This window comes from Astatotilapia calliptera, chromosome 10 (genome assembly GCF_900246225.1).
Source record: "Astatotilapia calliptera chromosome 10, fAstCal1.2, whole genome shotgun sequence".
NCBI classification, from domain to species: domain Eukaryota; kingdom Metazoa; phylum Chordata; class Actinopteri; order Cichliformes; family Cichlidae; genus Astatotilapia; species Astatotilapia calliptera.
In genome coordinates, this window is record NC_039311.1 from 5,134,067 (window position 1) to 5,159,284 (window position 25,218).

At 40.1% G+C, this 25,218-nt stretch overlaps 1 protein-coding gene across 5 annotated transcripts in view; it reads right to left on the bottom strand.

The window, feature by feature from the left end:
• igsf9bb (immunoglobulin superfamily, member 9Bb) overlaps positions 1–25,218 on the bottom strand; it is a 142,827-nt gene that overhangs the window by 50,092 nt on the left and 67,517 nt on the right. For 3 of the 5 annotated variants that reach the window (XM_026183242.1, XM_026183244.1, XM_026183246.1), the window contains exons 6-12: positions 15,051–15,192; positions 8,892–9,037; positions 2,954–3,096; positions 2,565–2,705; positions 2,063–2,179; positions 1,363–1,513; positions 274–397 (exon numbers count right to left, since the gene is read on the bottom strand). In XM_026183242.1, the coding sequence (XP_026039027.1) occupies positions 274–397; positions 1,363–1,513; positions 2,063–2,179; positions 2,565–2,705; positions 2,954–3,096; positions 8,892–9,037; positions 15,051–15,192 (964 nt within the window). The remainder of the gene's footprint in view (positions 1–273; positions 398–1,362; positions 1,514–2,062; positions 2,180–2,564; positions 2,706–2,953; positions 3,097–8,891; positions 9,038–15,050; positions 15,193–25,218) is intronic. The other 2 variants (XM_026183245.1, XM_026183243.1) reach the window with 1 other exon arrangement.

The window sequence follows — 25,218 nt, forward strand, 5'->3', positions numbered from 1 at the left end:
GCAGCAGCAGCAGCAGCAGCAGCAGCAGAACAGAGAAGTCTGGGTTGAGTTCAGTTTAGTTGCTGTATTTTTTGTTATTGTTTTTATTGCGTTCCTCAAGAAAACTCCAAGAGCAGAGATGAAAACTCACAGACACTGGAACTCCATGTATTTTCCATCTCTACGTTTTCACAACTGTTCTGAACACAACCCTGGAAAAGACATTTTCAGAAATAACAGAGGACACATTGGAAGAAGAAAAAGCAGGAAGCAAAGCATGCTAGGATGACTCACACATGGCCATACCAGACTGAGAATGTCTGCTGGAAACCTCCATTATATCCTGCTTCCCAAGACACATTGGCCAAAGTGGAGAACGCAGCCACATGGACATTGGTGGGGGCGTGGGGGCTTGTGCCTGCAGAGAGGGGAAGCAATTTTTAAAAGGGCACATTAGTCACCGAGTTGCCCTGCTGTGGTACCCTACATTTATTTTACCTGTCAAACAAACTTATTGTGAGCTGAGTTGGGTCCAGTAATGTAAAATTTTACCTGCATAGTAAATACTACCAGTAAAATGGCTCAATGTATTGTTTACTTGTTATACTTGAGCCAAAAAAACCAGGAAAATAATTTGGAGCCAGTGGGATACAGCCATTGTATTCTGCTGATTTGACTGGCTTACATCCATAAATGAGGCACAGTGGTCAGCAAGAACAAAGGCCAAGACAAATAGGCCAAGGCAAACAAGACCAATGACTGCTCTTGGAATTTGACAAGTTATAACTAATTACTGAGCAAAACAGTTCAGAAGTGTGTGATTTTGTTGCTCTGTATTGCATCGTTTAAAGAAAAAGTTCCCCTGCGTCTTTTGTAAAGACGTGTGAGAATTGCAACTATAAGCTCCGAATTGAAAAACAGCAATGAAATGAGTTGAGGTTAGCATTCACACAGCAGTTTCTTCAGAAAATGCATTTTCTAGTTATTAATTATAGATTTCAACCAACAGTTCAAGAATCTCTAACACATAACAAAATGTTACTTTCTAAGCTAGTTAGCTACAGTTAGCTAGTAACTTAGCATTTAGTATTCTAATAATCAGTTAGATCAACCCTCCCTCCCCACTACCATCAATTTAAATGTAGTCAGTTCTGGCTCTAAATAACCATTTTTAGTCTTTTCCTTCAGAGTTGCTACAATATTGCCAACTAATCTTAATCTGCAACATAAAATTAAAAGTTTGGCAGTAAGAAATTAGAAGCTGCTGGGGAAAGAGGCCTTGGTCTACAGCTAACACTATAGTTGCTAAAGAAAGAGAATTTGATATTTGTACGTGTGCGTCTACATATCTATATGTGTTTGTGCATTTATGTATTCAGGTACCTATGACTTGGACGTGCGTGCTGGCAGTGATGCTCGTGGCAACATTGGTGGCGACACACTCCCACTCCCCATGGTCCTCCTTTGTGAGTGACTTCAACTGTAAGCTGCCTCGGGGCAGAACATTGTGCTTGCTTTTACTGGGCTTCCCTACCTGCAATCCACCCGGAGCATGGAAAGATAGAGCCAGCCAATGCAAAAGATAAAGAAAACAGTGCATTGGCATGTGTCATACAAAATGTACACTTAAAAAAAAACAACCCAAAAACAACCAGTAGTTTAACAGCTACTAAAAAGCCCAACCTACCATCTGACATCTGCAACAATACAAAATGATAAAATGTGTGTTCAGTAAATGAGAGACAGAAACAATAGCTAATCATACAGTAGTCAGTAAGCAGGATTAAACACACCCCATGATTAAGAAAAGAATTGAGAGAATCTAATATGTTCCCTGATTGCATTTTTTATAGACATCATTAAAATGTGATTAAAAATGCTACAATGACATACAGTACAGTGAAATTAAAATCGGAGCATCCACTACAGACAGTGATTTTAGAAATGAAGGTTCCTCAGTGGAAAACAGTGAATGTGACATAACACAACAAGAAGCACCGACTAATGAGCTGCCTTACACATGAGATTCAGTGGACAGGCTGTGCACATGTAGGGAGGATGTATGATGTGCAAGGGGTTTTACCTTCCTCCATGTGATGTTGGGAAAAGGGTCTCCCTCTGCTTCACAGGGGATGACCAGTTCTCTTCCAGCCTCCTGCCTGTACACCCCTCCAGGAACCACTGAGAATTTGGGAGGGTCCTGCCCAGAAAGAAATTGAGAAGAGCTGTCTTCACTGAAGAGTACACATGAGTGAAGTTGCATTTAATCCTGGAGACAGATGGATGCTTGTGCCCTTCGTATTCAGGGTGAGATTTATTGAACTGGGCAAATTAACATCATGTTGCAGTTGTCAAAAAAGTGGAAAGCTTGGAAAGGTTTATGTATATTATTCATTTAATCTGAAGTGTTCTAAATAGTTCCTGTATTTCAAATAAATAAAAAATGTTGCGATATACAGTAAACTGTCTGCAAATGAGAAAACAAATCCACACCTTTCAGACTTCAGTAAGTCCTATCAGTAAACCTTTAAATGCCAGAAGAGGGAAGTGCTGAGCATTCACATATGTGGCCTAAATATATGTACCTTTAGCACCAGGGGAGCAGGAGGCGACCATCCCATGGAACCCAGGGCATTGTAAGGCATGCAGGTATAGGTGCCAAGAGAGTCCTCCGTCACCTCTGCCACACGGATGCTCCCATCTTCCATTTGACTCCAACCAGGGTACTAAGGATGGAGAAATTGTGCTCAGCGGATAAGAAGGAGTAGACAGATTACCAGTGTGATGGTTGTCAGTAAATATGATTTAAAAAATCCTGAATCTCTTCTCTTGAGTAAGAAACAGAGAAGTGCACTTAAAGTAAAACAATCAATGTGAAAAATGTAATCACAACAGCAGGAATGAAGCATTCATTTCCAGACTAAAGTTAGGAAAAGTGGAAGAAAGGGACAAAAGCAGCAAAGCGCCGGCTCACCTTATCTATCCGCAGAGGGAGGCCATCTTTTTTCCACTTAACCAGAGTTACAGGGGGGTTGGCATCTACAGGACAGCGAATGAAGCCAGGCAGACCAATGGCTGCGTAGATGACTGATGGCATGTTTACCACACGGGCAGGATCTGGTAAAAAAAAAACACAAAGAGAGAATAACCCACATGCTAAACCATCACTTTGTGGCAGCGCAATGCCTGTTAGTTGTTCTAGTAGATGTGCAGAGAAACAGAGAGGGCACTGTTCACAGAATGTGGGCTCATCATCAAAATAATTGAAATAATGACAAAATAAAATTAATAAATGAATCCAGTTATGTATATGAAGAACATCTGGTCTGGTGAATCCTGGTTATTGTCAGACACCTCTGCACCTTCATTATATTCAGAATCTAATACTTTTCTTTTCCTAAAAAGTATTGTTTGGAAAATGAATGTCAGTACGATCTGCTATTTTCTGCCGTTTGATGTTTTCAGCTCCCCTGAGGCACATCTGCTACACAATATTAATACTAATAACATGCTTTTACTTGTCTTTTTTCCAATCTGTCAAAGCTTACATGTAGGGACGGCATCACTGTTGACTTGACATGACTTTAGATTCAGATGGATGCATTGGTTTCTAGTGATTAAATTACACAAAATCGCATCTTCCATGGAAATTGATTAGGCTGGACAAAATGTCAGACTGTACATGGAAATTACAAGTTTACTATTCTGTCTGTTTGCTAATTCATCCATCACAAGTAGTTGATGACTTTGCTCTTCATAACACTGTCTGATGTGTAAAGGTACATTTTAGGAATTTGGGGAAATATGCTATGTTAGGTCCACGTCTTCCAAAGGTGAGAAAAATCATACTACCATCGCATCTGCCTCTGCTTAGTTAGTATTTAGAAGCTACAGCTACAGCATATGGTTGAGATGTAGCACCAAAGGACAGCTCCTCCACTGTGTTTTATAGCTGTGACGCTCAATGTACCAACTGATGATAATTTGAACCAAAAATTTATAAACATAAAACCTGTTGCCACTGATTTTCGGTGCAGTTCTTATGTAATTTGACATACCTCAGCCTTTCCCTTTCTTAAGAATGGCTTCTTGACAGCAACCCTTCTCCTGAGACCGTTTCTGATGAGGTATCAGTAGCTGGATCAACGAAAGGGTCAGATGTAGCTCTGGGGGCATGTGTCAGGTCCTTGGTGGATTTTTAAATATTCTTAAGGACACTTTCAGACACTGTCCCTATGCTGTAGATCAGGGCTGCCCAATCCCGGTCCTCGAGAGCTACTATCCTGCAGCTTTTAGATGCATCCCTACTCCAACACAGCTGAATCAAATGGTTTGATTACCTCTTCAGCATGCCATCATGTTTGGCAAAGGCCTGATAACAAGCCATTCATTTGATTCAGCTGTGTGGGAACAAGGATGCATCTAAAAGCTGCAGGACGGTAGCTCTCGAGGACCGGGATTGGGCACCCCTGCTGTAGATTGACTGTTACTATCTTTGTGCTTCACTTGAGCAGTTTTCTTAAGGTTTTTAAGGACATGCCACACAGCATCTTTTTGGTGGAATAATACTATTTTATGATTGCCTTAACTTTGGCATTTCATGTAGATTTAGCTAAAAATATAGGAAGAAATTATGCATGTTTACATAAAAAAGTGCCTAAAAATTCGATTAAAAGTTAGATCTTTGATAGGTTGTTATGTGTAGACAAAAAACTAATATATTTATTGAATTAGTTGCGTTCTTTATCCTTAAATTATTCATAGGTCAGTGTTAAATGGCTTAACAAGCAAATAGACATTTCTCTGACAATGATCAGATACAAGGACTGGGCTGAAAATGAGTGAAAAAAGTACCTGACTTCTCAGAGGTCAGGTACTTTGATACTAACCTAGATTTAAACAGTTAGTTTGAAGCCCCTATTGGGCTGAATGAGGAATGGAGCTTCAATATTCTTTCAGTGGTCACGGAAACATAAAAAAGTATTGAATTATAAGGCAACTTTGATAAATTCTAAAACAGTTTGGCAACCAAAGCAAGGTTTTACAAGCTTTTGTCACTTTACGCTAGATGTTTGCTACACACACACACACACACACACACACACACACACACACACACACACACACACACAGTTTCAAAACATTACACCTTCATTAACGACTCAATTCAACATGATCGTCACTGCTCGTCTCGTCAGAGAACTGAACAAATTACATGCTAATTGTGATACAGGTGCCACCACATACCTGAAACAATCTTGAACCTCTGTGCTCAAGCAATAACATAACAGCATGACATGTTAATATGTTCATTTTTCTTATAATGTATCCAGTAACTTTAAATAGTCTCAAACCTTACCTAAATATTACTAAGTCAGATGAAAGTTGTTGTGATTTTCAAATGTATTTGTAGTCACAGTTAGTTACAGACAAAATCAAAAATTCCTGTGACATCATGTGACACATAAACTACCTCATTCAATCATTCAGAGCAGCTCGGATTAGTTCAAGGTTAATTGATCGTCTCTACTTTAGCAGACATCCTTCCAGATGTCCCCTCTCAATTTTAACTCTCAAATAATAGGGATTTGCTATGATGAACAAGCTCAGCCCCTTGGTTTCTTTGGGACAGAAAGGATGACTGATGGAGGGAAAGGGAAGCAAAACTTATTCAATCTGGAATTGTAAAGGGGTGAGAATAGTGTAATGTCTGAATGAGGTCAGGGAGGAAAGCTTCACAGTAAGCACTGGGTGATAAGGAGGAGAGATGGTGTGAGTGGGAGGAGTGCTATCTGCAGAGCGATGGAGAGAAGGGCGAGTGAGGCTGAGCGTGGGAAAGAACACAGGTGAGAGAGGGAGAAAAAGAGACGTGTCACCAAAACAACTTTGTACTACAGTAGTTGTCCTCTAAAGTCCAAACCTCTGGCCGACCGTCATTCTGCCACAAAGAGCCCAGAGCAGCACTGCCACTGGCACCACAGTCAAGTTTCTAAATATAGCTCTGAGACAGCCTATCGCTCACGACACGCTGGTTCCCACTATAAGATGCTTTGGGGGAAGTTATTCCCTGGCAAACGCTTCGGGGAGAAAGACACAGACAGCTGAGGAGAGAGATTTAAACCAAATAAGACATGAAAAAGAATAATGACATAAATAGGGAGAGTGGTTGAGGATTGATAGAGAGAGATAAAAAAGGATGAGGTGAGAATAAGAGGAAAGAAAGAAAAGAGAGAGCCCTCTGCAGTCAAACAGAAAAGTGGTCCTACAGCAATGATGTAATCCCCTCTCCTCTCACTGCTCCCTCCCTCTTGTGACTGCTGTTTCCTACCTCTGTTCTCTCTCTCTCTCTCTCTCTCTCTCTCTCTCTCTCTCACACACACACACACACACACACACACAGACACACACCACAATCTAACAAAGCGGGAGAGTGAGGGAATTCAAATTGTCTGTTGCCTTGACTACTGCTGATGGCCGGTCACCAGCAGACAAGGCCGAGCTCTCAGTGCTCGTCCTGAGACATGCAAATAAAAGCCAGATGCTTTTATTTAGTGGCTCAAGCTGGGAGTGACTGATGGACTGATAGAGTGTTTTATGATGGGACAGAGAAATGAGGAGGCAGTAATAATCATGAAGATGGGGAAGGGAGAGACAGAGACGTGCTGGTGTGCATATGAATAAATATTCATAAATGGGTACAAATCAGAAGAAGTAGTGAGGGAAGAGAAGGGGAGAAAAGGGAGGATGTGGGCAGAAAGCAACCAGAAGCAAAATAAAACAGAAAAGTATATTTGAGAGGCAAAACCGGTGTTTGCATGGGATTATATGTTTGGATGAGAAGTGGAACAGAGTTAGGCGGGAGACTAGTCGAGTGTCCAAAGTGATTCCACGGTGCAGAGCATTTCAGTTGATTTCTGGACACACAGTTTCACAGCTGTGTCAGGTTTGACTCAAGCTCAGATGGACAGAAACTGGTGTCCCCTCTTAACAACGCAGAGTGATGAGGAGTTACAATGAGTTGTAGGTTCTAGGGCTCATGTTAGTATTCGGCTTTGTCTTACCCACATCCAATATGTGCACTTTACAAGACTGGAAGATTTTTTCCAAAGCTTTTCCATGTGAATGCAGCAAATGAGGAAAATCTATTAAAAATTAAATCAAAGGACACTTTCAGACACTGTCCCTATGCTGTAGATTGACTGTTACTATCTTTACATTTTTCTCAAACCTACATAAGTTACAATCAATCATGTGAATGTTACAGGTGTTGAATAAAAAAAAGAAGTTGTCAGGAAGTTTAATCTATTGAAGTTTTCTCACACTGCCTCTAATGCTCTATTACTCGACCTGTCTTACTCGACCTAAGTCTTTTTAGCATTTATTAATTTCTGGTGGTTTGATAGCAACTTTTATCAACTGACCAACCTGGAATGGGTATGGACTCATACCCATTGTTTGACAATTCGGGGTCAGTGACGCTGAACAACGATAAAGTGAATCTTTCTTCATGGAGAATATTCAGGGCTGATGAAGCCAAACCAAAAACTGCAGTTCTTCTATTGAACCCCATGCTTCCAAGAAAAAATGATCGACTTAATAGCATTAAAACACAGGTTTGGCCTCTATAAATAATTTACTCCTTCCTTACATCTCTACAGGTGGCAATTTTTTCTAAATATTTATCCGTCCATCTAGATACTGTAGTTAGGAGTGTGGCCCCTGTGTTGGTGACCCCACAAAGGCCATTGGTCCCTCCACTTATTATAGTCAGTGCACTGGACCTCTGCACTGTCTTAGTGTTGTGCCTTTTTGGAGGGTTTTATGCTTTATTTGACTCTTTCCCCCACAGAACCACAGTTGTATATATTTACCAATTTAATACCGAATGTCATCAATGCCATGATATAAAACATCCAAATATGTCCAACTTTCATTTATCTAGCTTTTGAGGGGAAGTTGAAGAATTTGGAGGTCGTCCTACTTTTTCGGATCGGATTTGCTTAGCAGATGGTACAGTGCTCCTTGGACTTGCCCATTGTTCTGAGTGTTGGTCAACCTAGTAAATGCTGTTAATCACTATAACTATTAGTTATATTCAAGTCATGATAATCAATAACAAGAAGTTAATCAGCCAAAACTGTACATTTATATCATCACTTCTTCCTTTTCTTGTTCTTCTCTTCTTCATCTGACTCCACTATCACTGATCTCACCTCGCTCATCTCCTTCTCATTCTCTTCCTCTTTACCTGAAGCCTCGTCTCCTGAACTGAAGTCAGAGCTCTAATGCAATCAAATGGACATAAACTCGGTATTTTATTCCTGATTGGACAAGTAATCCTTCTACTGTATCTGCGGAAAGCTGACAGCAAGCTGGTGATAAAAACAGCATCTCATTATAAGCTCAGGCAGTATGTGTGGTGGTTGGCCTTATTACCCCACAGCAAAAAGGTCCTGAGTTAGACTGGATGGTAGCTGGCCAGGGAGAGCATGCAGACTACTGTACACACAGAAAGGCTTCCTCCCACACCCCAAAAGCATGCAGTTAGAGGAGTTAGGTTAACTGGTGATTCTAAATTGCCCATAGGTGCCAGCAAGGTGATACAGCGGATATCAAGGAAAATAATACACTGAACCTGGGATATGGATCATATTGACTGAAAGAGTTAAGACATGAAAGTCATTCAGTGTGTAAAATTTTTATTAAATGCAATTGAAAGCTTCTGCAAAATGCAGAAAAAGTTGCAACAACCATCAAAAGCTGTGATGAAACTGTCTCTCATGGGTGCTGCCCCAGGAAAGGATAAGCAAGATTTCATCCTGCTGCAGAAATGTTCATTTAGCAGCACCTCAGACTAGAGCACACACCACTGCTATGTAGAAAGTAAAAAAAAAGAGAGACAGGGCACTCACATTGCACTGTTAGGTAGGCAGAGGCAGTCGGTGGTCGGCCCAGGCTGTTGCTTGGAGCACACGTGTATTTCCCAGCATCTTCTGGCTTGACGTGGGCAATTATTAGGGAGCCGTCTATGAGAATACTGACTCTGCGCTTTAGGTCACTGTAAAGATGAAGAAAAGGGAAATGATCAATCAGCCGTGCTTTATCTGACATTAGGTCATCTGACTACAAAAGAGGGCTGGCATTTCACTATAATCCAGGTTCTGGTCCAACATAAGACTCAGTTAGAATAGAATAGAATAATCCTTTACTTGTCCCACAAGGGGAAATTTGGTTGTAACAGCAGCCAGAAAGACACATATACAAACATATTTACATTAAGGACAATAGTTACTATAAACAGAGTACTGTACAGTTATTAAATTAAATTAACTACAGATAAGAGGCAAACCCAGGTTGTAGTGCGAATCGGTTGATTAAATTATTGCAGTTACAGCGCAGATGTAAACATCTATGATTGTTGGGAGCAGTGTTGATTGTACAGTCTGACAGCTGCAGGGAGGAAGGACCTGCGGAAACGCTCCTTCATGCATCGAGGACGCAGCAGTCTGTCACTGAAGGAGCTCTGCAGTTCAGCAACATTTACATGCATGGGGTGGGAGACTCTGTCCATCAGAGATGTTATTTTGGCCAGAGTCCTTCTGTCTCCCACCACCTGCACTGGGTCCAGGGTGCATCCCAGAACAGAGCTGGCCTTCCTGATGAGTTTATCCAAGGTCTTCCTCTCAGCTGCTGATAAACTGCTGCTCCAACATACAACACTGTAAAAAAATGAGAGATGCCACCACAGAGTCATAGAAGGTCTTTAAAAGCGCTCCCTGGACTCCAAATGACCTCAGCCGCCTCAGCAGGTAGAGTCTGCTCTGACCCTTCCTGTAAAGTTCATCGGTGTTGTGGCTCCAGTCCAGTTTATTATTCAGGTGACCACCCAGGTACCTATCCACTCCCTGGATGTTCACCGGTGTCAGTGTGGTGGGTCTGCGTCTCCGGAAGTCCACCACCAACTCCTTCGTTTTCCCGGCGTTGATCAGCAGGTGGTTCTGCTGACACCAGTCTACAAAGTCCAGAGTCCACTGTCTGTACTCTGAGTCCTCCTCACCTGTGATGAGGCCGACTATGGCAGAGTCGTCAGAGAACTTCAGTAGGTGGCAGCGTGGGGAGTTGATGGAGAAGTCTGCAGTGTAGAGGGTGAAGAGGAACGGTGCCAGCACAGTTCCCTGTGGGGCCCCCGTACTGCAGACCAGCATATCAGAGACACAGCTATGTGACCTCACATACTGTGGACGTTCTGTGAGGTAGTCCAGTATCCAGTGGGACATGTGGTGGTCCACTCCCGATAGCTCCAGCTTGTCTCTCAGAAGTCGTGGCTGCGGTAGTAGTTAGTCCACTGTAGCAATCTTCCACACTGAAGCTTTACACGCCAGTTGAGGAACGTTTGTCAATGACATTATTGACAGATACACATATATGTTGGTCATTCATTGATGATATAAGACCCCTGTATTTAACCTCTATATTTAACTTGCTCTTTTTTGCTTATTTCCCAGCGGATATGTAACTTTGACTTGTGTGTAACATGTAGCTTGAGTCATGATTCACAGCTGGTTGCAGAGGAACTATAAGTCTACAGGCTTCAAAGGTAGCTGGAAATCACAGGAGCATGTACTTCCCCATGCTTGTTACTTACTACCCTACAGCACAAAATAATTTACCGTAAGTGTGAGGTTGAGGGATTTATTGATGCCAGTACCACATCGTATATTTCAGACAAAAACTCTATAAACCATTCAGTTTGTAACTCTGTGCCAGAAGGGAAGAAGGGGATCACAGAGGTCCGGGTTCATGCTTAGCTTAGCGTCAGACACAGTGCTGCAGATTTCTCAGCTGCCCCTTCATCCAACCATAATCCTTTTTGTCATCCAAAAGGTGTTTGGAGGTTGTTTTTTTATTTTTCTCAATTTTCAGTTGTTTCGCTTCTATTAGACATTAAAGGTGGAAAAAAGAGGAGCGAGGAGAAAGAGAGAGTGGGAAAATACAGGATGTATCACAGTCCTGGGTTATTCTCACCCAGCATTTTGAGTTTCTTGTCTTTTGGTTCTTTGAGTCTTTTTTATTTATTAGGTTCTCTGTGTATTTTATATTTCTTTGCCCAGTATGATTATATCCTGTGTTTATTCTGTATTTCTAGTCTTGGTTTGCCTTTGTGATTCCTCCCCAGTCAGTCTTCATATGCATCTGTCTGTTCCCACAGTCCAGGGGTGTCCAACTCCAGGCCTCAAGGGCCGGTGTCCTGCAGGTTTTAGACGTGTCCTTGCTCCTTGATTTAAATGGCTAAATGACCTCCTCAACATGTCTTGAAGTTTTCCAGAGGCCTGGTAATGAACTAATCATTTGATTCAGGTGTGCTGACCCAGGAGGATTTCTAAAACCTGCAGGACACTGACCTTGATGCCTGGAGTTGGACACCCCTGTCCTACTCAGTCTGCGTTCTTCCTGTTTTGCTTTGATAGGCTGTGTCCCAATTCAGGGTCTGCACGCTTGAAGTACGCATTTTAAGTGCGATTACGTCACCGCCACGCGACAACGGCTGTCCCAATCCGAAGTGTACTTCAAATGCATACTCCAAATGCGCCGTCGATTTCCCCAAATATCAAGCGTGGTGCGGTGCACGCTTCATGGTCCCATATATCCCACAATTCATAGCGCGGCGGTGGGTGTAGATAATTTTGCCGCAAAATACGGCAGAAGGGAGCGGCCGAAGAGTGAACTGTCAAAGTACTGAATATGATGTCACTTACTTATGTGCGAATGTTTAATAATGAAGAACATTAAAACATTACTATTGGCCACATGTCGGCAAAGTTGTGTGACATTAGTGATGTTTGTACTTTCAGCGTTAACTTGGTTTTAAAGCCTATATATATATATCATAATAATCTGACAATACTATAATATTGGCCATATTATATTTGCATTACCACAGTGGGATGATTTTAGTCTCATGAACAACTAATTGTTATTTACTGACTAATCTTGAAATGACTGCTCAGTACAGAAATGAAGCCCAACAATCATGTTTTACAGTCCCGTGGTCTCAGCCTCAGATACTCAACTAATCAAAGTGATGTCATGACGAAAATGCATGACTAACAAAACATTTCTTTCTCCTTCATTTCTGTCAAACAAAGCTGTATGTAACGTTACTCGCGGTTAGTATCATGGTTGCTAGGCAACCTGAGCAGCGCGACGAAGGCTAGACCGTCCCATTTCACAAGCATCTCACTTCCGCACTTCTCGTACTCATAGTACGCACCGTACGTAGTGCGCGTAGTGCGCGTAGTTCAAGCGTGCAGACCCTGAATTGGGACACAGCCATAGTCTCTCATTGGTGTGTGTTCTGTTTTGCTCTTCCCCGTTTCGTCAGTGTAATTAGTGCCAGCCGTGTTTCCTCTTGTATTTGGTGTCTGCGTCTTCCTATGCTCGTCGTCGTAATCTCCCTCACACTGTGTTCTGTTCATAGTTCGTTCCTAGGTTTTACAGTTCAGTTCTGTATTAACTTGTTCCAGCAATAATGCTGAGGTTTTTTGTGTTTAAATCTTTGTCTGTGGGACTGTGTTTGGGTCCAATCCTGCCTTCCACACAGAGTACATGACAGGATGGGACAGGAAAGAAACCAACAAGGTAGATTTAAATGTCATTCTGCTTTTGGTTATCCAACTTCTGGGCTATCTAGTACGCATAAAGCTTTTAAAGTAAAACTTGATATTGCATTTGTAAAAGCTCTTGTGTCCAAATTAAAAATGGAAACAAACATTTTTTGCATGTCTTATCATTTGATTCCAAAATACTTTGGTACACAGAGTTTATTCTAGTCAACTCAGTGACTGTAAGATATCATCACGCAAAACTGTGGCTAAACAAAACAGGCCCAAATCAACAATCTCCACCACCATGCTTACAGATAGTACCGATGTGCTGTGTGTAGTTTTCTTCTTGGCATTGTGTATTATGGCTGAACATCATTACTTTGGTCCTGCCTGTCAAAAGGAAATTGTTGCAGAAGTCTTATGGTTTGTACAGATTTGCAATACTCTTTTTTTTTTTTTTAACCTGCAATGCTGTTTGTGACAAACACCATTAGAGAACACACCATCAGCTGCACTTGTCAATTTTTTTATTTCTATTTCTAACAAGGATTTCTATGTAAATGAGAGTTTTTGCATTCATATTAGTTCAAATGTCTATTTTCTCTTATTCTGATTGCAAAGACTTGCAGAGAAAAGCTAAAAACCCATATTCTGACTGAATAAGGTTAGGGTACTATCTTCAAAGTGTTAAATAACTTTTCAACAGCAAATGAGGAGACTTGTTTTAGTCTTAACCTATAATTCCTCTGAAAAATAAGGAAGGCTCCACACTACGTCAGAAAAACTGAAAAATGTGATCAGGCTTTTAATGGTAATAGTACTGCCTTTACCCCTGTAAACTCTGTCTTCTTCAAAAACAGTGCACTAAAGCAGTTTTGATGTAATGTGATGCAAGTGGGAATGTGAATTATAAACCAGACTTAACTTCAAGCAACTAAAATGAACCTTTGGCCATAGATACGTCTGTCTGTATACTCATGTAAGTTTTCTCATATACTTTTTTTCCTTTAACCTCCTAAGACCCGAACTCTTCCACGGCATGCAATTTTAATTTCTCTTTGATATTTGGGCATATTGGGGCCCGATGAATGTAAAAACAAAGAATTAGCAGATTTTTTTTTACCTTATTTTTGTTTTTATGAAAAATCAGAGCCACATATGAGGATATTCGTTAAAATTTTTGATAGAACAGTAGCAGTATAATGTCCTCGTAAGTGGATATCAGGCCCTTGTAGAGCAAAATTTAGTATTTTGGTCTAAATAACCCAAAATGTGATGTCCACATATGTGGACGCCAGGTCCTAGGAGGTTAATGATCTGTACACGTAGTTATAGAAATAAATAAAAATATTTGCATGAGTCATGGGTGTCTTAAAACTAAAGCTGTTGGACATAAAATACAAACTTTTCTGAATTTCTCAACAACGAATTTTTATGGTGTGAGAAGGCAGTTACAAAAATAAGTGCTGGAGCAGTATTATCTATCTATCTATAATCTAATGCACAACAGGAAGTGACAATACTGTTAGAAAACAGCAGCGAGTTCAAAAGTTTAACGATGTGAAAGACAAGCGCTCAGCCTTCTCACAAGCTAAAATGCTGCTGGATTGTAAAACTTACTTCGTCATTGAAGCCTTGTTTAATTACAGGCACAAGGCACACTCGCCTCTGAGTAAATCTCTTAATAAATAATCAGTTTCATCAATTATTGAAGAATTCTGCTGCTATGTTATGAAAGCTGTCATGTACAAGCGTGACATGAGAAAACACTAGCCTGTTGTTTTGGTAGTTATTCATTATTTATCCACTGAGCATAGAGTAAGGGGTTTTAGTTCTGCAATGCAAAGGTATCAAATATTTTCATGTCTAATGCCTAAAACCTTAAGTCTCCTAATCTTAAAGGGTTATCTTTGAGAAGAGCGTAGTCAAAAAGTCACGTTAAATTCTGCTCAAAGATGCGGACGTGTTTAGCTGCTCAGTTAAAAAAAGGAGGTATTTCCTCTCTAACTTTCATGCTAGCTTTTGACCATCTATTACTTCTACCTTTTCATCTAACTTAGACACCTCCATACACAACTCTTGATGGCTGGTAGATGCACCTATGGCATGAATGTGAAAGTTCTGGATTCACAAGTTTTTCAGAAAACTTGACCTCTGACCTTGACTGTTAGCTCAAGGTCACTAAGTTTTAAACTCATCTGAGATTATATGCACCTATGTTATGAATTTCAAAATTCTACATGGCCTACGATTTATTGTATTCACAAACTCGGCTACCCATGCTGCCCGCCTGCCCGGCAAGGTGACACAACGTTGGCCTTTTACGACTGAGAGGTGACAATGAGTCTGTTGCAAGTCAATTTAAGAAGTTGTTGTGCTGAATATCACCACAACAACAACACAGCACAGACTGTACAAGTAGGTGAGTGATAGAGCAAACAGTAATGAACCCGATCATAACTTTACTTCTTGAAGAAGACGTTGTCCTCTTCCCAGAACCATGTGTAGGTTAGGTTGCGAGGGTAGGCCTCTGCCTGGCAGGTGAAGAAGGCGTCCTGTGAGATGTTCACTGTAATGTTCTCCGGTGGTGATATAATAAACGGAGGGCCTGGTGGGGAAACACACAGAATCAGTTAAACAAACACAAGGCTAAATATTTTCATTGGCAGCTCTAATAAACACTTATCATGTATGATATTTTGCTTGACAGGACATCTGTTTTTCTAGAATGAAAAGGCAACTCTGCTCTCAAAGCTAAATTCTGATCATTCTGGTCACAGAAATCAGTCTAACCTTTAGAAGGTCCAAATGTGACTGGTCACTTTCAAAACACTGATGATGCAGCCAGCTGCTGACGGGTTCAGTTCAGAGAATCTTAAAAAAGCCAACTGGACCTTTTAGGTTAGTGTAGCTGTTTCATCTTTCACCCGAGAGGCTTCTTCAGTCCTTCAAACAAATCATAGGGAGTCCCGGGTATTTAACCCCTAGTGTGGGTTGTTCTCTTTGGAGTTACTCCTGAGGTTCACTGACCCACTGAACATGTAAGATGAGCCAGTGGTGGGTCATTACCATCACCAGGGCTAAAGGGTGAAGCGACTGTAGGACCTTGCCCTACCCCATCATGTGACCTTTTGAGGTCACATGAGGCAAGGTAGGAATTAGGATTTAAGCGCCTGGGAAGGGATGTCAAGACTGCACTGGCAACCATGGACCTGCTCGATGGATGAGCAATTCAGTCAACATTTGGGAATCTCTTTGCTCGCCCTAGAACTCATTTTTTGTTTTTCTCTCACCCTCCCATAATTCTTGGTTTTCCACAGTTTGAAAATTTTAAATCCACAGATCAACTGCAGTTGCAGTTTCGCTATCTATTTCCCTACTTTCATAAACCTCCAGAGTTTGTCTGACAGCACCATTCCCAGTTCCCCATTACACTTGCGTATCGTTAATCTTTTTTGTTCTGTGAATAAATCTTTTGAACCTCTTAACTGTGGTCTGAGTCTGCTCCCTGGTTCTGGTAAATGCAAAAATATGACAATTTGTTGTCTTGATTCTTGCTTAATTATCCAGGTAGGTAAATCCCAAAAGGTTGATTCTGTTCATTCTGGACGTTCTCAGTGGGAGAAACGTTTCAGTGGGTTTTCATCAGTGGTTGTTGATCAATGGTCGTGACAATTTATATATTAATGATCAAGGAACTGACCTCACAGCCCTTTGTTCATTCAGTGGGTTGGTTTCAGTCATTATGCAATTGTAGTGTTTATAAAGTTGGGGAAACCTGCAGTCAGCTGAGACTGAAGAAGTCACTTGGATAAGTGATGATTTCTTCGCTTTCCACGCTAGGTCCAGATAGAAAGAATCAACCTTTTGGGATGACACGTTGTTACTTTTTGCAAAGTTAAATTAGACGATTTTGCTATTAAGAGTTACTTCTGTTGTGTGCATATGGCTGTATTTGGCTCATGACTGCGTGCAGTTTGATATTGAAAACATAAAAACTGGAGAATTCTAAGGGAAGTTTTGAAGCACTTCCATCCCAGTCCTGATACACGCAGTTAGACATGTTTTCTACAGACTGAGTAACTTTTTGTTGTTGGATATAGAAAAGTTTCTTTCTCCTTAAGGAGTGTACAGTTGGTCTTGTCTTTGTTAAATATACCTCTAATGTGTAAGCCTTTTTTTAAGGTTCAAAGAAAAACGGTCTGGGAAGCACGGTTTGGGTTGTTAGTTCATCAGAAATACTTTCTCACTGTGGCTGGACAAACTGTCCTCTTCTGAATTCTCACACCAGACAGTGGGAGAAACATTCATGCGACTTAATGAATTAGGCAGGTTCAATTTGTGACCAAAAACAGTTCACCTTGTTCTGCTCCTCGTGAAAATTAATTGGTGTGGCAGCAGCCGCAATGCATTTTCAAGGAAGCTACCAGTAAAATGCTGAAATTAATACAAACTAATTATGTGTCAACTCAAATCTGTTCCCAGCTGACTTTTTAATGTCACGAGACCCTCATCAAGGACATTTCACATCTGAAAATTCCATTCCTGTCCACTGAATTGTGAGTTGTCATGCCGAAATGTAGAAATAGGCATTTATGTAATGATGATTTAACATGTGCATCAGACACATTAAAGACTTAAGGATTGACCAAGGCTGCAGTTACAGTTTTTTAACTGGCACTTAAAACCACAAAGCATGAATCATATATCATATGTCTACAGAACAAATATTGATTATGTAGGAATTAGTTGGCATGCGCTGGTTTGGGGTCACATTGGGACATTTCTGGCCGTAGACTCTAATGCATGGATTAACACCACCACCTCTACTCTGAATTCTTAATGTCACTGCAGACCTCAGAGCCATGTCACATACTTATTTTGCACTCAGTGAAGGATTATGAAAATTTATTGAGTGATCCTTGCTGTGCCAGATGGATCCTCGTTGCAAGCATGGATGTAGTCACACTGCGATTTGCAATCATTTCCTCCCTCTGACCATAACCAGATCTATAATCACACTGTTTTATCTGCAAATACAGTATTTACTGCTTTCTGCTAGATAGTAGTAGTAGTGGTGTGGAGTAGGTAGTAGGATTTGTTATTTATTATTATGAGTCCTTAAAAATGTGACAATATTACTCAAAACAAGATGTGATGTGAATGTAAAAAGTCTGGGGTCATTTAATGTAGAAGACCTCATTTAAATATGTCGACTTTGTCTGAAGTGACAAAAAGCTGAAGGCAACTGAATTGAATGCTGAAGAGAATTTTCTCTTTAAATAACTACATAGAGACAAAGAATTTACTAAAGGTTAATGGAGTAATGAAAGAAACTTGCCAGCAGTCCCACGTGAGCACCTTTATTTGCTGATGAGCCACAATACGCAGGGCTAATTATGTTTTTTATTCATGCAAAACAAAACAGCTAATTGACATAGTTTCCCAATGAACTGGAAATCTGTCACAAAGAATCAGAATAATGGAGTTTATTTTGTGTTTATGAGGGATTGTAAAACCTGCAGTAAAACTACTTCTTCATTATTGTAGTTATTATTATATACCTATATACCTTACAACATGAAACGCCTCAAGGCGACTGTTCATGTGATTTGACATTATAAAAATGAAACTGAATTAAATTATTTATTTTCTCTAGAAAAGAGAAGCTGACACATGAACCGACCTGTAGTTTGGCAGAATTACTTTACACATCATTATTCTTAGTAAAACATGTATTTTTATTTCAGCTGAAAAATTATTCATGTATTATTTGTTCACTTCACATGCACTGTAAGGACTCTTTCAACCATTTCTATTGGATCTGTAAGCTTCAGCAGTATGAGCTATTGCTTGCTGGAAAATACAATTTATTGTTTATATGTAACTTTACGTTTAGTAACACATTCATAGTATAATGCAGCATAATGCAATCATAATAATAGTATATTAATTTCATTTGATAGGTGCGCTTTATATTGCAAAGAGTACAGACAGTGGCTGACAGAGCTGAAGAAACAGAACAGTACCTTGCCAGCAAATTAACCCTTCTCTTTGAAATCCCTGTAATATGAAAACCCTAAAATCAACCTACTAATATTACACAGACCATCAAATACAGACAAAGGAGACCCCACCCCACCCCAGCATCTACACTATAACAGCTGCTTTGGAATAACCTTTGACTTTCTCCTAATGATGCACGTATACACACACACTTATGAATGAATTTCCACTTTGTTCATAACTTGGCTTCATACAAGGATGGACTTTAAAGAATATCACCAACATGCGCACACACACGCAAACACACAGACACACTCAGAGCCAGTGTCGCAACTTAAAACTGCTAGTCTCATATGTTAGTTCTGATCTGTAGCCCACAGCCTGATCCTTTAACAGGCACAGCATTTCCATCTGCCAGGCCCTTAGCAGGACAACCACGATTAGGCCTGTGCTGGCTCACTGTGTTGTTGGTGTTTGAGTGGGGGTGGGTGTGTGAGTGAGTGTCTGTTTGTGTGGGTGCCAACACGCCCTATTTGGAACCAGCTGAGTGCTGGAGATTTGTTGGCACAGGAGTCTTTTAGCTGATCTGCTGCTCAGTGGCTTTCCAGGAGGGCTTCTATTAATCCATCTCTACCATAAATTATACAGGATGGGTCAGACAATCACTCGGCCCGTGTTTTGGTGCTTAGTCACAAAGAGAAACGTGATCTCTGTGAACATTGTGCCTGCCTGTTTTGTGATAAATAAAAACTACTAACAACCACCATATGAGGTGAGAAAACCCATTTCATCCAACAGATTTGATGAACGCATGAGGTCAGTAAAAAATATTAAAAACAAGATAACATAATGTTGTCTGTTAGCCACTCATTTCCATCTGTAAAGTCACACTCAGAGGAGTTAATCTGAACAATTACAGAAGTCAGGGTCCTTTTCTGATGTTTTAGAAACCACAAACATACCTTCATCAGTTAGCATATAATTGTTACTATTTCATACCATAAAATTTATTCAGGAACTAAAAATTCTATAATGTAAAACACATATATTCAGTTGTTCAGTTAGTCATAAGGGGTCATCATAGCAGATAGTTCTGCATATTTGAATTTGCAAACTTTTTATGCAGAGTCTGCCAATTCAGAAACTAAGAATTCTATAAAGTTTAGAAAAGTCATTATAGTTGTTCATTAAATGAACTTGAATGTCTATACAACCTTTCATGAGAAATACACAACAATTGTTGCAACGTAACATAGTGCACTTGATAAAAAAAGTCTAACGGTAACCAAGATCTAGTTTCTCATAGGGGCCCATGAGAAACTTATCAGTAATATCCTGTTCACTGTTCAATATTTGTGCTTTTTCTTTGTCCTTTTCTTTGTTCAGATAATTTGTTACACAAAACCATCTGGGATCTTCGGGTCCAAAGTAGGACTGTCACAAGAACGCTGTATTGGTGAGAGCTGTGTCAATAATGCACAAATCATAATATCATAGTAACTGTGAAATAATTCTATTTGTATGTTTTGTACAGTTATGTTTACAGATCTCTGACCACACCTGTGCACTTATATGTTGATCTATAAGTCAAAAAAAGAAAAATAAACACCTTAAAGAAAGATTTGCATAAAGGTAGTAACACTCAGAATAAGTATGATGTTTTTTAACATTTTGGGGACCAGGTACATTAGCCTCTGACATCAGAAGTAGGAAATTAGAGTTCATCCACTCATTCATGCCTTTAGTGCCTTTAAGATGATTTGGGTCATCTATTCAATTCAATTCAATTTTATTTATATAGCGCCAAATCACAACAAAAGTCGCCTCCAGGCGCTTCATAGATACAGAGAAAAACCCAACAATCATATGACCCCTATGAGCAAGCACTTTGGCGACAGTGGGAAGGAAAAACTCCCTTTTAACAGGAAGAAACCTCCGGCAGAACCAGGGGCGGTCATCTGCCGCGACCGGTTGGGGTGAGATCTGGCTTCATAGATAAATAATGATGCGTATCATCAGCATAACAATGAAAACATATGCAGTGATTTCTGTTAATATTGCCTAAGGGTAGTATAATGTAAAAAGTATTGGTCCAACTATAGAACCCTGTGGAACTCCACGACTGAGTTTAGTATATGAAGAAGACACTTACATGCACAAATTTGAATCTTATCAGGTAGATACAATTCAAGCCACTGCAGCACAATTCATTTAATATCAACAGTGTGTTCTCTATAGTAAAATATTGGGATCAATGACACTGAACATTCAGAGCACAGAGATGACTTCACCGTCAGAGGCTATAAGGGAACTAAGAGGTTCCCTTATGATTTGAATTCCGATTTGAATTCCAGTCTTATCAAATCTATGCTATCCCTATCCAGCAGTTTCAAATATACTTTAGTGTTTTTTGGTCCCTGGAATACATTTTACTACAGTCGCTGGGGTCTCTAGTGGGGGAAAAATCAACTGGAAAGGTAAACGAGTTGTTGGTGTAGTAGGGCCTATGCCATCAACAGGTTACTCACAAGCCAAGTATACTGGCTCATATATAGGCTGTTAATGATATAGGTTTAGCTATGTGGGAAGTGAACTAGAACAGCATGAAGCCAAGGCCTCCAGTAATATTATGAAGAATCCTGGAGTAGTTCAACATGCACAATAAGCAAATATGCAGGACTACCTCCATTTCTTTCCAACATATGGCTAAAAGTAGAAACATCATTTTTCAGAGTGATGCTGGAAAGCTAGTTTATGCATTTATTACTTTGAGACTGAACTAGTATAATTTCGTATTAGATTGTTCTAAAGGATCCCTGAAAACTCTTCAACTGACCCAGAATTCTGCAGCAAGAGAACCAATTGGGACATTGTAACTTCTGTTTAGTTGCTTCTTGTTAAATCCAGAATTGGATTTAAAACGCATACAAAATCTTCAATAATCAGTCATATCGTCACATCATCATAGTGCCTTATTATCCTAACAGAATACTTTGGCTTACTTGTTGTTCCCAGAGTTTTTAAAAGTAGAATGGGAAGCAAAGCCTTCAGCATGAGGTCGCTCTACTGCAGAACCAGCTCCCAATTTGGATTAGAGAGGCACGCTCTCTCTACTTTTAAGATTAGGCTTAAAACCTTCCTTTTTGATAAAGCATATAGTTAGGGCTGGATCAGGTGACTCTGAATCCTCCTTTAGTTACTCTGCAATAGGTCTAGGCTGTTGGGGGTTTCCCATGTTGCAATAAGCATTTCTTCTTCACTCATTTTCTTCACTCCCTGTGTGTGTATACACCTCTATTGCATTTAATAATTGTTCAACTCTGGTTCTCTCACCTATAGTTTGACTTTTGTCCCCTAGCCTCTCTTCTCCTTCCCCCTCACCACCGTGGATGGCTGCCCCCTACTGAGCCTGTCTGGGATTTTTTTCCTTGCGACTATCGCCAAATACTTTGTTGGTGTGTCTTTCTTATATTGTGGGTTGTGAATATAAATTGAAGTGAATTGAATTAATCTGTTGAAAAGTCAATGAAAATTGTTCAATTAGAGATCAAGTTTCAATTTCCTCAGTTCAGTAGTGGTCAGATCATGTCCATTCAACTGTTGGGATGTGATCTTTAACTTATATGACCTGGGATGCTGTGGTTAGAGTGTTATTATTTTTCCTCTTTGGTCAGACAAATCACCTCTGAAGTTGCTGCAAAGTCACACATTTAAAGGATATTTACTTTTCATTTCCAGAAGAAAAATACCAGCGACATTGAGAAGTGACGTGTGTATGATGGAAGACATCAGAGACAATTACTGATTCCTTTGGTTTATATTTGATGATTTTGTGGTGGAGCCTGGACTGAGACAGACGAATTGCTTTAGATACAGAAGTTGACATTTAATTTAGAGCATGAGTCAAAAAAAAGCATCCACTCATTCTTATTTCTTTATCTTAGCTCACATGCTCCTGATGTACCATGTACTTGTAAGACGTCCCTGAACTAATTTAAGCATTGTCTTTCTAGTCTCACTCCTAAACACACTGCTGCATCATACACTATTTAATTTCTGCTCAGCCTGGTGTGTTCATATGAAAGTGATAGCATGCTTGAGGGAGCAGCCAGCTGCTATCAAAAAGGTTGTGACTGTTTTACACCAGGCAGAAGACCGATTTAGATGATCACATTTTAAATTAGGGCAAACTTTTACATTATTAGCAATGCTAGCAGCATGTCTCAGTGAATAGAAAAATGTCTGCTAATCCTGCAGCATGATACTGCTCAATTATCTCGGCAAAATGCAAATTTAGATGTCACTGTTTGACCTTAACATCAAAATACCTAAAACAGCTGTGAACTTTTAGGGCATGGGCGCGGGCCCTTGGTTGGGTTGGGTGGGAGGTCTGTGGTGTCTGTTACATAAACATTCACAACTGATACTTTCAGTCCTGTGGTTTGGAGAGAAGTCGTCTGTGGATGTATGTATGCTATAGTTCATGTTTGTGTTATGTCAGTGAGTTTGCACAAAAAGGTGGGCAGAAGACACGCTTTCCAAGTGCTCAGTATATATCAACAGTTGAGTATCAGGCGTATCATTACTCATGTTCTGCTTGCGTATTCAAGTTTCCAGCCATGGCTTTAAAAACCTACTTAGTCTAAATATTAAAGCCATATTGCAATGCAGGGATGCAGTTCTATTGGCCTATTGACCTTTGTAGCTAGCTACTAAAGCTAATTAGCTGAAAAAGTAGCAGACAGGACTGCATTAAGATCATATATGATTCTGTGATTGAAATAACTAACTGGGATCAGAAACACTGCCAGAAATCATTGTATGTGTTCTCGGTTTGGTGTGCCATCCATGAATATAGGGTTAAAGGTCTTTCGTGAAAAGAAGACCTTATATGTGAACATGATCCAGAAACTTGAACTTCAGAAACCAAACTCGATTAAAAATGGACTTAGGCAAAGTGAAAAACAGTTCTCTCGTCAGACAAATTGAAATGTAGAGTTTTTGTTGGAGAACATGCATGCCAAATGTCCTGAATAAAAGAGGAGAGGGACCATCCAGCTTGTTATCAGGGCTCAGTTCAAACGCCATGCATCGAGTACATGAAGAAACATGTGCATAAGTGAATTGAGCAACTTCCATAACTGCAAAGGCACCATCAATGCTGAAAAGTTTAGACAGGTTTTAGAGCAATATATACGCCCATCCAGATTACAGCTTTTCTGGGAGACCTCCTATATTTCTGCAAGACAATGCAAAACTATACTTCATCTATTACAGGAGCATGGATTTGTAGTGGAAGAGCCAGGGTACAAACTGACCTCCCCGTAGTCCGGACGTCTCACCAATTGAACGGTTTTTGTGCATCGTGAAATGAAAAATATGACAAAGATGACCCAGGAGTGTTGAGGAGTTAGAATCCTCTATCACGCAAGAATGGGGCAACATTCCTTTCCCAAAAGTCCAACAACTCGCCTCAGTTTCCAGATGTTTAGAGACCAGTGAAAACAAGAGGGGATGTGCCACAGTGATCTGATATGTTTTCACGTCAGCAAACTGAATTATGATATTATAATATTTGCATATTATCTGGTAACATGCTATTTACTTATGTGATTATTTCTGAAGCAACGTGTTAAACATAGTGAACCTAGAAATTCTCATCTTTCTTTAGTTGCTGCTCTCTCCAGTAGAATCTACACACATTGAAATGTATCAATATTCAAACACTGACGTGATCACAAACTCACAGTTAAAACACCAGCCTCTATAAAGTAATATCACTTTATCTTTAAAACCAGACAGAGAATTAAATTCAATAATAGATCTGTCTGCCCCAAAGTCATATTTTTAAATTCTCAACGTAATGTATTTGTGCTATGCCTCTGCATCTATGAGAGCAGAGCAGTTTTCTCCAGCAAAGCAGCCATAGACTGACCATCAGTAAACCATGTGCTGCATTTCAAAGGCAGTAAAGGGAGCTGACGTGATTGGCCATTATGGGAGCCCATCCAAACTCCACCTGCTGATACCACATTTACCCCCACATACCCACAGAAATGGATTGATCCTGCTTCCCTGATGGAATGGTGCTATTTTTAGCAAAAGAAGTATATGTACCATAGTTTTCTGCGCGATGTGATGATCTACTAATATGCAGTGACAGGAGAAAACAACCCAGAATGACAATGAAATTGTGAAAGGATCAACATGGCAAGTATGTGTCATAAACAGCACTGAAAAGCAAAGCATGCAAGTGTTTAATATACCCGAATAGACACTCACTGTTAGCTCAGAAGGTATGCTGTTATCTGTCTGTTGCTGTGGGGGATGGTTTTGCATAGAAAATGGTGCAGAGGTTTAGGCTCTGAGATGAATGACCAATAAATTTGGCTGGTTTTGCAATGTGCTTAGTTTCTGTGTGTGACAGGTAACGGAGGGGGACGTGTGCTTTTGGACTGAAAGTGTCTCACAGTGTGACACTGATGTTTTCTCTCAAAAAAAAAAAGGAAAAATCACAAATCACAATCTTGCAGGAGCATATTCCCCACGTCTGATACTGCCTAATAAATCCTGTTCTGACACTTCTCAGTGAACTTTTAAAATATGCTAGAGCTAACAGATGTTTGTC